Below are 12,619 nucleotides of genomic sequence, written 5' to 3'. Positions count from 1 at the left end.
AAAAACAAATATTTGTTAGGTGATTAAAGGTTTTCATTGGCATAATATGACAGCACATTCCTAATAGTAGGACACCACAAAAATCATTATGTAAGTTTATTTGAAGCAGTGCTTGTCTGCAGGGGATTGTCTTTTCAGAAAGAATGAGCCTCCTTTGCTAATAAAGATTCTACAGCAACAGAAAAATGAGAGCCACAGAAGCTTCTCATGCTAAATTGCATGTTGTGGAACTCTCCACTCTCAGTTTAACAAATACAGTGATACTTTCAAAACCCGAGCCGTGAATTGTTTTCCCTGCCAGTAGTCTTTGTTCTCTCACGGTACCTGGGCAGAAACACGGAGGAATGCACGCTGGGATAGTCAAGCTCCCAAGTCTCTGTTGCCCTCAGGAGCAGCTCAGGCCCTTTTAAAGCAATGATCATAATCCCTCACATCATCCTTGCAGTCAGGCTGTTAGGAAGTTTTCATCCTGTTTCGGACATCTCACTGCAACACTAACTCTACCCAGGACTGTAACACTTCCACAGGCTGTGCCAGCCCCTTATCCATCTGATACATCTGCCACAACAGTCACCTGCAAATGCCCTGCCAACCGGGATGTGGAGCTCACCACCATCAGCCAGACAATGACAGCAAAAGGCATTAATGGATTCAAGCCATTGCCAGTGCTATGGCAGGGCCATCCACACTGTGCACTTGGAGCCTAGTAGTTGAAGATATCCATTAACAGCCACTCTCCAAGGCATTCATGTGGGTGTCCTTAGGCTCCTTTGATTCCTCCTCCTTGGGGTGAGGAAAGAGAGCCCTGATACCATTTCATATCACAAGTCGTATCACTATTGTGAACAACACCATGACTAAATGTGGTTTCATGAGGCAATGGCTTGCCTGGGGCTCAGACCAGTTTCCTGCATGACAGCATTAGTCATAGCAGCCACGAAGACAGGGTGAGGTGCATGCTTCAGCCCAAGCATGCAAATCAGTCTATGCAAATGCCCAGGCTAACAACACAGCCCAGCCCAGAGGAAAAAGACAGGCAACTGTGCCAGTACCACATTAGGACCAGCATGGGGTTGCATATAAACACATATGGCTCTGGGCAGGGAGGCAGCATGATACATGTTGCTTTGACTTGTTTCCTTAATGATAAAGAGCAGCCCTTGTCCCAAATCCTGACCAGTTCACACTCTGACTAATGAATTTAAAGCCTCTTTCTCTTAAGCTGTTGGAAAACTTGGCATTCGATGCTTGATCCACTCCTCAAACTCAAAAAAAAAAAAAAAAAAAAAAACAACAACAACAAAAAAAAAAAACAATTGAACATTTGAAAGGGAGGCAGCTGCAAGCCAGCAGAGAGCTGGTTTTCATATTTCCGAGTGAACATTGGTACACTTTCACACTAAGCCATCATTTATAAGTGTTTCATAGAGTCTGGGCTGCAGATCAGCTCTGATGGTGCCAGCTTTCCCAGAGCAGAGCTGACATGGGATAACAAAGGAGTGGGCTTCTAATGCTTTGGTTGTCAGACACATATGAACATCTTTCTCCTAGCTGTGTCTTGCTCCTTATCCAGAATCCAAATCCTATTGTACTAGGTGATGTACAGAGAGACTACAGAAGACTTCTGCGATGGTGAACACATGATCTAACTAGAGAAAGTAACTTGCCTAAGGCCACCCATCAGCTCCATGGCAAAGCCAAGGCACCATTCCCCAGAGTATCAGGCTAACATTCAACGTGTGTGACCCAAAACCTTCTAATTAATCTTCTCACTAGAAGTGCAAGATTTTCTCTGGTTGTCACTACTAAAACTTCTGCTCTTCCTCTCTGTGGCACAGGCACAGAGAGAGAAGCTTAGCAAAGAGATGAAGTGACTTAGGAGCCTAAGTCCCATTTTCAAAAGTGGCAGGCCTTGAGGAGAATAAGGCTCATTAGCATTCCAAGGATTTACAGGCTGAGGTCACTTTGGAAACCTGAAGTCAACCTTACATGTAATGTAGACACTTCTGAGTACTGCACTTTGCATGACAACTGGAGCTGTAATCATACACACCAGCCTGTTCCCAAAGCCTGCCTTGGTTTAATCAGTAGCCCTTCTTAGTATACATCATATGATCTACTGGCTACTGCAGAAGAGGCATCAGGGACAGACAATCTAAACTGTACTTTATCACCAACATGCTGATCCGCAGCAGGAAGATGACCTCATTTCTCATGTTTTAATTTCTCTATGACTTAAATGAAGACAACAATACTTTCCTATCCTTTGAAAAAAGCTTTGATCTATAGGTGAAACATCAACTACATTTGATTCACCTTGTGCGCTCAGCAAGGCTGCAGATCATTCAGAGCCCTAGCTCCTGGAGGAGGAATTTGTAGTCTTCTCTCTGGCACCACCATAGCTCTCAGCCTCCTGAACTGAGACCATCAAGAGCAACATCTGTTGTCACACAGTAAAACCAGGAGAAAGAAGAAGGGGTCCAAACCATAGCCAACGTGCCAAGGCATACATACTCATCAACACTATACTTTCAGATTTGTCAGATGAATTCCTTTGGCATGAGAGCATATGAAGACTGATGCACAGTGTCATAGCTATTCATTTCTCAAGTAGATAATGGCCATCCAGCAGGACTGATATAGCAGCACTGTTCTGGTACAAATCCAGCTCAGCATTCAGACAGCACAAAGCCTCAGTGGACAAGGTGCTGCAGAGCCTGCAGTCCACCACAGGGTGACTGGAGGAAGGAAGAGAGCTTTGAGCCCCCCAGGAATTGCATCATTGCCCCAGTGATGCCAGAAGTGAAGTGGCTTGCTCACAGTCATGCAGGATATCAATAAAACAATCATCATCTCCTGCATCGCAGGGCTTCTGTCCCAGTCTGCTGCCCCAGAGACAACTCTGTGCATCGTGTTTCACGTTCTCTCTTCAGCTGTCTTTTTGCATAGCTGAATGACATTTCATCATTAATAATGATGCTGTCAGCAGCAGCAAGTCATGAAGCTTTAGAGCTGCATGTGGGACATTTCTGATGCCATGAAAAATAAATCTGTTTCCAGGATGCTCAGGAGCAGGTTGGAAGGACATGCACAGCCTGTGCAGAAAGCAAGGACACAGTATGATTAGTGGTCCAAAGAGAGGAGGGCTTAGCCAGGAGAGAAATAGATCAAAAATAATGGGTTAAACTAGTAATATGATTAACTTTCAAAACAAATGTATTATAACTGTCCCATAATTTCCATGTTGGAAGATACGCTTCCCTCACTTAATGGGTAGCCCTTTTACAAATATTCCTGAGGGTGGCATGGCCATGTGGGATGCTGTATACCTCACCTGTTACAGCTGAGGATGTCAGCCCTATAGCAAGCTCCTTGTGCAGTTTTGGGGGAAGAGGTGTCTTGAAAGCCTTCAGAGAGATCTTGTCCTGCTTAACTTGAAAAATAGACTTAGGTAGAGAGATACTCCCTCTGGAGGCATTCAGGAGCATCTGAGGAGAATTTAGGTGCTTCACAAAAGCAACTAAACTTGTCATCTAAAAACGTGGCACAAATAACATGCCCAGAGGAGGTAGAAGGGCCCACATGTAACTGTTGCATTCAAAAGGGCTTGCCAAACTGCACTGAAGTCAGACTTATAATACCTGCCTTAGATCCTTCCCTCCAAACACTGTGCTTGAATTCAGCGTATACTGAATACAACCATTCCTTTGTTTTCAAGAAGGCATGGGAAACCCAGTCCAGTGCAACTGTGGCCAGATTTATGGTGGGGAAAGTGATGACAGTAGGAAGACTTAGTGGCCGTACAGTTCTGTGGAGCATGAGATGATGATAAGAGATGAAGTGGACATCTTTATTTGCATTAAAGGTTACTTTTTGGTTGGAAATCACTTCTTTCTCTGACACATATGGGCAAGAAGAGCAGAGAACAGTTGAAAAATCAAAAGGAAGATGAAAAGTGGGGTGATCACCAAAAATGATCTGATGGATTACTACATCCTATTATGCAGAAGCTGATCTCCCTGTATATATACTTACTCATAATTTTGCTCTTGTGAAATTGCTGGTCCTCAGACAAGTTACTCTGCTCCTTTAAATGTCCTACACATCTGCCAGACTTGATGAGAAAACAACGAGGATCAGAGGAGCGGACTTCTGATTGGATCGGCTTAAAACTGGCAGAGCACAGCACTTGAAGTGCTTTTAGAGAATGATGCACAGGGTGTACATCTCTATGCTAAGTCCTAGGCATGACATTAACCTTTGGCTGAACCATCTAATCTGGTCCACAGTGGCTACCAGCATATGAAAAGGCCTTCTCAACTCACCTTTTCTGCTGAGTTACCCATGCTGCCTGGACTGAATCAGAAAAGGCACATCAACTATGTTATGCTGCTGTGTGTTACAGACATCCCTTTTCTCCAGGGAGGAGTGGACGCACTTACCTGCACTCAGCGTGGCATATTCATAGGGGTCTGAGAGGAAGTGAGGAAGGGTCACCAGGAAAGCTCCAAGTGCCAGTAGTAGGCCCCCTACTCCTATCACTCGAGGGCGGTGAACTCGGCTGCCAAAGTAGCTGACAAAGATGATGAGGACGACATTGCCAATCTGGGAAGAGCAGAATGAAATTTGAAGAGCATCAGAAGACGTCATGGAGGAAGTCAGGCCCTCTCCTAAAACTTTGTTCCTCCAGCTCTGCATGCAGTTGGGTGGAGAGCTGTCTTGGCCAAATGGTGCTTGGCCCCTGAAGAGCAAGAACAGGGCAACCCTCAGCTACACCCTGCATATTCACAATGATTCAGTGCTTCCTTCTTATCGAAAGTTAGCGGGCCAACTCCTTGGGTCCTGTAACCTGTGTGCTTCCTTTCTTATCATGGACTGCTTCATACCTGCAGGTGATTTGGCTGGGGCTTTCTTCAGCACCCACATGCTCTCCGCCCAGTAGGATGTGGCATAAACTAATGATTCCCCCAAATTCAGCAAAAACTTTTGCACTATATTGCCTCTGCTCCCATGATTCTAAGCAGACATTAGCCCAGCCACAAAATCCAGTTCACTGTAAATGTTTGTAACATTGGATTTTGGAACTGCAGATATGATTACAGTCCCATTCTTCTCATTCTGCTAAAATGGTATGAAAATGTGCAGCTTATTCAACACATTATACAAGCAGTAGCTCTTAGGCACAGGGACAAACACCATACAATTACAATTACAGATATTTTGTCAGTTTGGGACAAACTAAACAATATTTTAACTTTGGTATTTTATGTCTAAGTTTCCTCTTTATATACATTTCCATGAGCTCCCTTGTTTTGTCTCTTGCGGTTTTTGTTCTTGGAACTGATGCAGCAATAAATAAGAAAAGACTATCAACCTAGACAGGCAGGGGAGCTTACACAGAACTAGAAAAAAGCACAGAAATCTTTCTTAGAGCAGAGAAGTAAAGATGTATCTATTTTCTGAAAGCTGATAGTATTTAACAGCATGGCATATATCGTATTCCAACCCTTTTCCCTTTATACTCTTACAGTAACACACTGTGCTGTATGAGTTTTATTTTTTATTATTTCTCCAAACATAAAGTCTTTAAGTAAAAGTAATTTCTCTAGTGGATAAGAAGCACACAGGTTATTGATGTATCACTGCTGTGAGTGGTAGGATACCCTGTTGAGCACAGCTGTGCTGGTTTGGGACTACCAACAATAATTGCCAGTATTGGATTTCTTTCTTCGCATGATTTGGGTTTGATTAAAGTCAGTGGGAGGTCTTTCATTGGTTTAAGTGGGCTTTAGGGCAATCTTTTAAATCTTAGATAAATGTGCTGGTTGAAGTAAGACCTGGGCACCTACTTCTCTGAGGTCCCTGGAGGATTGCAGTCTAAGCGTCCAAACTCTTGGTGAAGTATCTCATGCAAAAAGACCAGCAGTATGCAAGATGAGCTGAGATTAAGTGATTCTCTCTCTGCCATAGAAAGATATTCTCTCCAAGCAGGCCCCTTCATAGCTGGACTTGAAGTACTACCAGAACAGATATAACTCATGACAATATGAACAAGAAAACAATGTGCTTGTTTAACAAGAGATTTACTAAGTGCCTAAGGATTCATTTCAAAAGAACAAAAAGATCTTCCTCAAAACTGAGTAATTACAACTTCCTCTGCCTGTGCACAAAGTTGGAGAAGGAAGGAGACAGGTCCTGTGCTGAAAACTAACAAGCATGGGCCCTATCAAGCTAGCAGCAGAAATGGGCTTTTAGGGAATGTTAGAGTCAGCTCTGTCCAGTGAGATGCCTGGGCTGATCTCAGAAACACACATCTAGGCTTGCTGATGAAGTAAGACACCCTAAATCAGTATTCTGAAATCTAGGTCTAATATGTTCCCAATGGACATCCTCAGAAAATAGACAAAGGTACTACTTGCAGTTTCTGGGAGGTTTTCAAATTTATCCAAGCAATTCCAGAACAATAAGTGATTAGAAACTGTCTATAAGAATTTCTTCAATTCAGGCACGACAAGCTTTGCCCTGCTGCAGGGTAGTGCCATGCATACCTGTGTCCTTCTAGTCCTTTCCCAAAGCAGCACAGACACTATGCTTCAGAGTTGAGCTCTCTCCCCACCCCATTATGTTGAGATCATCAGTTCCGGGGGCGGGGGGCGGGGAAGGTGCCTGGATATCTAGCCTCAATCTATTCTCCCAATCTGACCCCAGGAATTTTGGATATGTCTATACCCTTGGCAAAACTGACACATCCAATGAAAAAACTGCTGCAGTGGTCAGGCTGGTACAAGTCTGGCCCCAAATCTCGACAGAGCGTCTGCTGTTCTAGCAGTTCTGCTGAAGACAAGGTATATGTTCTTGCACCATATGTCTCAGGGGGTTACATATCTCCCAAGATATCCAGAACTGGTTAAGGAACTTGCCATAAAGCAGCCATAGATCAAGTATCAGGTTTAAATTAAAGCTATTTTTACAGAGTCAAAAGAAGCTGAGTTGCAACTCGAATACAGTTTATATTGAGGCCAGCCTAGCAGGAGGATGCCAGTGAAACCCAGTCCTTTACCACATGGCCATCAGAACTGGGAACACTGGGGTAGGGGGTAGATGTTGGCAAAGATGCTGGCCTATATCTCCTTTTAGAGGTCATGAGAAAGCTTAGAATAACTCAAGCCAGGATCATTCCTACAGCTGAAACCTATCAAAATAGGGAATTCTAATGGAAACTACTGATGGGGCTGTAGTCATGGGTGTATTTTCTCTCCATTCTGGCCCTCACACAAGCACTTCACTCATTACCTCAGGGCCCTCACACAAGTGTTTCCCCCTTTTACCTCATGCAAGCTGGAGATGAAACCTGAAGAGAGACTTGAGAGCCCAAAGCGTTTCTCAATAGTTGTGAGGCTGCTCTTGAAGTTTGCACTGTAGAGGAGCTGGGAAAGCTGGAGAAGGCCATGGCACACCACGAACATCTGTGGGTAAAACAGTACCATCCCACTTAATACCTGATAGCTGTCCCACTGATGTGTAACTGCTTACCACCATGCCCCAGGTAAGTGATCTGAGTGTCATACACACATGAACTCAAGTAGGACAACACAGCGTCATCTTTGTTGTGTAATAAACCTAAGAAAGAGCTAGATTCACCATGCTGTACTGCCATCCAGTATCACTTTTCCCTTCCCTTCCCTTCCCTTCCCTTCCCTTCCCTTCCCTTCCCTTCCCTTCCCTTCCCTTCCCTTCCCTTCCCTTCCCTTCCCTTCCCTTCCCTTCCCACCCATTTGTTCACTGCACTGCATGTGTCTGAGGGCATCAGTTCTGAACACAGGACACACATGTCTATGTTGTGGACATTCTTATATACTGCAAAGTATTTATGCTGCTTCGCAAGCCCAAAATGCATATTTTGTTGCATCTATTGGTTGCTGCAAGCAAACAAGTGAGCTCGTCTTTTCTACTGGGAAATTATTAATTTAGCTTTACAAAATGAGCAGTAACTTTACTGTTACTAATATTCATTATTACTTGCACTGTGGCAGCACTTGGTGGAAGGAGGACCTCATGCGCAGGGAGCTGTACAATGGTAAAGCTGCTGTACTGCAGCTGAAATGAGCTAGCTGAGACCCAATACTTCAAGTTGGTTCCTTGGATTCACTCAGTTGTAAAGTAAGTTAACAGTGCTTTCTTCAAGGGATTTTGCAAGACAAAGCTCATGTTGGTAAAGGGCTTTTAAAGCTCCAGCAGGAAAGGATGAAATATGTGCAATATATTCTCACTACTGGAAGACCTTTGTGGTTTTCTAAAAACAGCATTGTTCCCTTGAGTCATCTAAATCATTGAGTCAAGTAAGAAATCAAACTAAATGAATACAGAAAAGGCAAGAAGTAGAAGAGGGAATACACAGAATATATGGGGCAGGGCATAAGCATGGTCAAAAGAGCCACGGTGCCAGAGAAAGGAAACTATTCTCAGAAGGGGATGGAAGAGATAGCTCAAAAGTGTCTTTTGATCTATATTTAATCAGAACACTTTTCCTTTATTTTCCTTGGAATAGAATGTATTCACGTGGTGCCAGAAGTATTTTAAAATCATTTAAAAATGAAAAAGGCCTTTTTATTTAAATTTACAGGAAATCAAATATTTGCTGAACACCGGAAGCATGTCCTACAAAGATAACGTCGGGAAGCCCAAGATGATGGATGAAGGATCAAAGGTACTGCAGTGCTGACAAATTCCTTATGTCCTTGACTAGAAGAATAACAATAATTGTTATTCTTATTTATTTGGAATGACGGTAGCTCCCAAAAGCTAAGGACTGAAACAAGACTCCATTGTGTGAAGTCCAGCACAGAGAAAGAATGAAACCATCAATCTGATGCAGATAATACAAATGAAACAGGTGAGTAAAACAGACTTCTGGGGAGCACAAGAGGTCACAGAGACCTGGGGATTTGCCTGTTTTGTTCCAGCAATTACAAGAGAATGAGGAAAGCATGACTGCTTTGTGGAGATTCTGGGAAGCTTATTCCATGAGGAAGAAGAGCATCAGACAGAGCACAGAGTTGGATATCTGAAAACTTAAGAAACAGGACAGGAACTTAAGGCAGAGATGAAGGGGAAAAAGCAGATGATACCCTGGCTGTGTGTGGCTAGGATATAAATAACCTGGAGAGCACAGAAAAACAGTAAAAGAAGGTGAATGCAAAAAGACGGAAAAAAGGTCACAAGAACCAACTAAAATTGTGAGTTCTCCAATCGTGTCTTGAGGGGATATAAGCTTACTAACACACCAAGAACACTGACACCATGGTAGTTGGGCAGGAGAAAAAAGGTCCCCAGCTAGCATTTTTCTATGACAAAGAGCTACAGAGCCGCAATGTGCAATGTAATATGGGAATCACTCCCAGAGAGGAGGCAAAACAGTAATGAAATATTTGAAAATAAACTTCTGAAGCTGAATGAATTTTAAACCTTCCAGCTATTGGGACCTGTATTCAAAACCACAATGAAACATGTGGTTTTGTGGATGATAGCTGGATCCACCAACTTCACTTTCCCAAGCCCTGACCTGGGATCATGCATAACTAATCCAGCCAGGTCTGGCCTGGAGCAGAGAGGTGACTCCTGTGAAGGTGAGAAATGGACAGGGAATCTTGTTGCCAGAGAGCATTGATTTTTGTTTCTGCAACTCTGGCCAGATTCTACTGAAGTAGTTGTAATAAGGAAGTGTTAGGGAAACAGAGAAGGGCCAGGAGCACCTAAGATGCAGAACAGCCCTAAGATGCAGAACAGCTGGAGAGAACATTCTCCTGGTGCAAAGCATTAGCTAGAGAAGTAGAGTGGTTTACCAGTGGGGAGGGAAGAGGGTGGATCACAGAGGCTGAATTTAACACAGCAAATGTCAGCCTAATCCCAGGACAAATGGGAAGATGAGAAGTGTATGGAAGAGTGAAGATGCTGGTGGAAGGGGATAGAGCTGACAGAACAGCAGGAGGAGAGGTACTGACTGTTCCACAGAATTGCTAGGATCAGCAGGAGATAGGGAAAAGACAAAGGGTAGAGAGAGGGGAATCATCACTAAAGGGACTGTACTTCATGACAGGATGTGGGGTAGGAGACTAGAGGGACAAACTGAGGTCAGAGAGGACAAGCAGGAAGAGATGGAGAGATTGCCTGAAATGGGCTCGTGCATTAGTGATATCCTGAGGCTGGACAAAGCAGGGCAGTGGATCTGGAGAACTCGCCTGGGAGCAAGGTGGGGCTGCCCAGGGTAAGGGAAGGCAACCCATGAAAAATACAACTGGAGATTGAACAAAAGAGGAGTATGACTGGTGCCCCTCTGCCCATGAACCTTGTCCCGCAGAATGACATTGGCCTGATGCCTGGGTGATGGATTAGTCTGTCAAGCTTGGCAAGCCTGTTGAGCCCCAGGGTAGGGTGACAGGGATGGGGACAGGCATGCCTGCAGGGCCTGGAAAGGCCTGGCAGACCGGTACTCACTCATCGCAAACTTCCATTATGTGAGAGACTTGCCACCAGCATTACCCAACTAATGGAAAATCAGCCCTTTCTGTCTGACTAGGCTTTCTGCTACCCTGTCTTGCTGCAGTACACTGGGAGACACTGTGCTGCATGCACACCACTGGCTCTGAAGACCAGCTTCCAACTCATTGGACTGTTTAAACTAGAACAATTCTGAGCCTAGAAATGCCTCTCTGGTACATGTTCCCAATTTTCTTTTACACTTCATTGCTCCCTTCCTCTCCTGATTCCATCACAGGGGTGCAGGATTTGGGTACTTACAGCTGAAACACAGTTTAGTAACACTGTTTTTCTACTACGGCTTCTTTGACTAGAATCAGTAAGAAAGGCAGAGATGTGTGTAGATTGTGCCGGGCAGCTGATTGCACCCCTCACTGCTACCGGCATTGTACTGATAAAATGCACACAACAGCCTCAGCTCTTGGGTGCAGGGAAGCTAGAGGATGTGAGGGGAATGGCAGAAGAGATTTTTTGCATAGGAAGAAGGTGAAGTTAGAATGACACACAAAATAGTCAAAGCAAAGCAAAACAGCCTTTGCTCCAGAACTTCTGCAGCTGAAGTCCAGCTTTTCCAGACATTTAACTGTCCTGAGGTGAGAGATGTGCCAGATTTAAGACTTCCCCTGCACCCAGAAGGCTCAGTTTTAATTAAAATAATGACTGCTCAAATCTTGAAGGTCCTATAAATAGCTGGGAAAGGGGCCTACTTGGCTGGTTGCAGTACTCCACAAGGGGAGCCTCTGCACTACCTGACTTCAGCACAGAACAAGATGCACTAGATGTGAAGGGCAGGCTTCCAAGGCTGGAGATGTGGCTGCACAACTCTCCTCCTGGCACCATGAATCCCCTAGCAGGTTGTCTTGGGCCTCTCCTGTCCCACTCCCCCCCCCAACATACTGTTTGTGCTGATGTGGCCCACCTGCACATTGCTCTGACTTCCTTGTTTTCCCTCAGACTTTCTTGGCAATAATCCTTTATTTTCTCTAAAATGTTTTTGAATTTTCTGCCCTTGCTCTTTCATTATTACACTCAGTCTTACAGCAGAGCAAGCAGCCTCAGCTGAAACAAAACACTCGCTGTAAGAGAGGAATGCACCCATGTGTACCCTGGAGCACTCACTACCCAGCTAGGCAGGGTAAATGCAGGGGAAGGACAGAAATGGAGGGATGTTTGCCCAAGGCTTGTGGCAGAGCTAGGAAGAGAAGTCAGGTCTCCTGCCCAGTAGTCAAGTTCTTCAATCTTTTCTGGTACACTAGTCTCTCCCAAATTTTACAACTATTTTTCACGTCTCTGCCCTACAGGTCCCTACCTCCATTCATCATCTTTCTTTTCCTTTCCTTCCTCAGAAACCAGAAAAAGCCCTGCTGCCCCTACAAACCTTTCCAAATGGTGTGAGTGGGTTTGGGGAGAACAGCACTTTGTGGAGGCACGCATGATTGTAAAACCACCCTGAAACCACTCATAATCTGCTGGTTCCTGGAAACCAGCACGGCAGCAGTAACTTTCGCCAGCACTGCCCTGTTTTCTTCCAGCTGTAGAGATCACCAAATATGCTGTGTTAGCTCTGCACATGCACAGAGCATCCCTATGACAGGATAGAGCTACTATCATCTATCTTTCTTAACACTTAACAAACAAGAAGGTTTAAAGAAGAGTAAATCAAATCATTTGAAGGGAAGTTTTGCTGACATAAAACAGGCTAATGGCACCAAAGGTGAAGACATAGTTAGAGGTTAGGGAGTGGGGGACACTCCTACAAATATCAAGCGCTGCTCTTAGCCCATTTCTGACCCTTGTGAGCCGATGCTCTGATAAGATCTCAGAGTATTTTTAGAGCAGCAAGTGAGTTGCAGCTAATGGTGCAATTTCAGGCACCTGGGGTGCAGTGCAGAAAAGCTGAAGGCATGCACCCACATGCACATGAGCATGTACACACACACACACACACATATTTGAACAAAACCCCCTCTTAATCATCCTGACATTTCCTTCAGAATGCTTGAGTGATCCTGACTCCAGGCTGTTTATACAAGACACTTGATTCCTTTCCAAGATACACTTTATTTAAAATGGAAGCAAATGC

The 12,619-nt window shown here is 44.4% G+C and overlaps 1 protein-coding gene across 3 annotated transcripts in view; it reads right to left on the bottom strand.

The window, feature by feature from the left end:
* Positions 1 to 12,619, bottom strand: part of SLCO2A1 (solute carrier organic anion transporter family member 2A1) — a 41,893-nt gene that overhangs the window by 16,412 nt on the left and 12,862 nt on the right. For 2 of the 3 annotated variants that reach the window (XM_062582873.1, XM_062582871.1), the window contains exons 2-3: positions 7,329 to 7,466; positions 4,443 to 4,605 (exon numbers count right to left, since the gene is read on the bottom strand). In XM_062582873.1, the coding sequence (XP_062438857.1) occupies positions 4,443 to 4,605; positions 7,329 to 7,466 (301 nt within the window). The remainder of the gene's footprint in view (positions 1 to 4,442; positions 4,606 to 7,328; positions 7,467 to 12,619) is intronic. The other variant, XM_062582872.1, reaches the window with a different exon arrangement.

This window comes from Rhea pennata, chromosome 9 (genome assembly GCF_028389875.1).
Source record: "Rhea pennata isolate bPtePen1 chromosome 9, bPtePen1.pri, whole genome shotgun sequence".
Taxonomy (NCBI): domain Eukaryota; kingdom Metazoa; phylum Chordata; class Aves; order Rheiformes; family Rheidae; genus Rhea; species Rhea pennata.
Note: the sequence above shows the minus strand (reverse complement) of the source record. Positions and strands in the feature narration are given on the sequence as shown.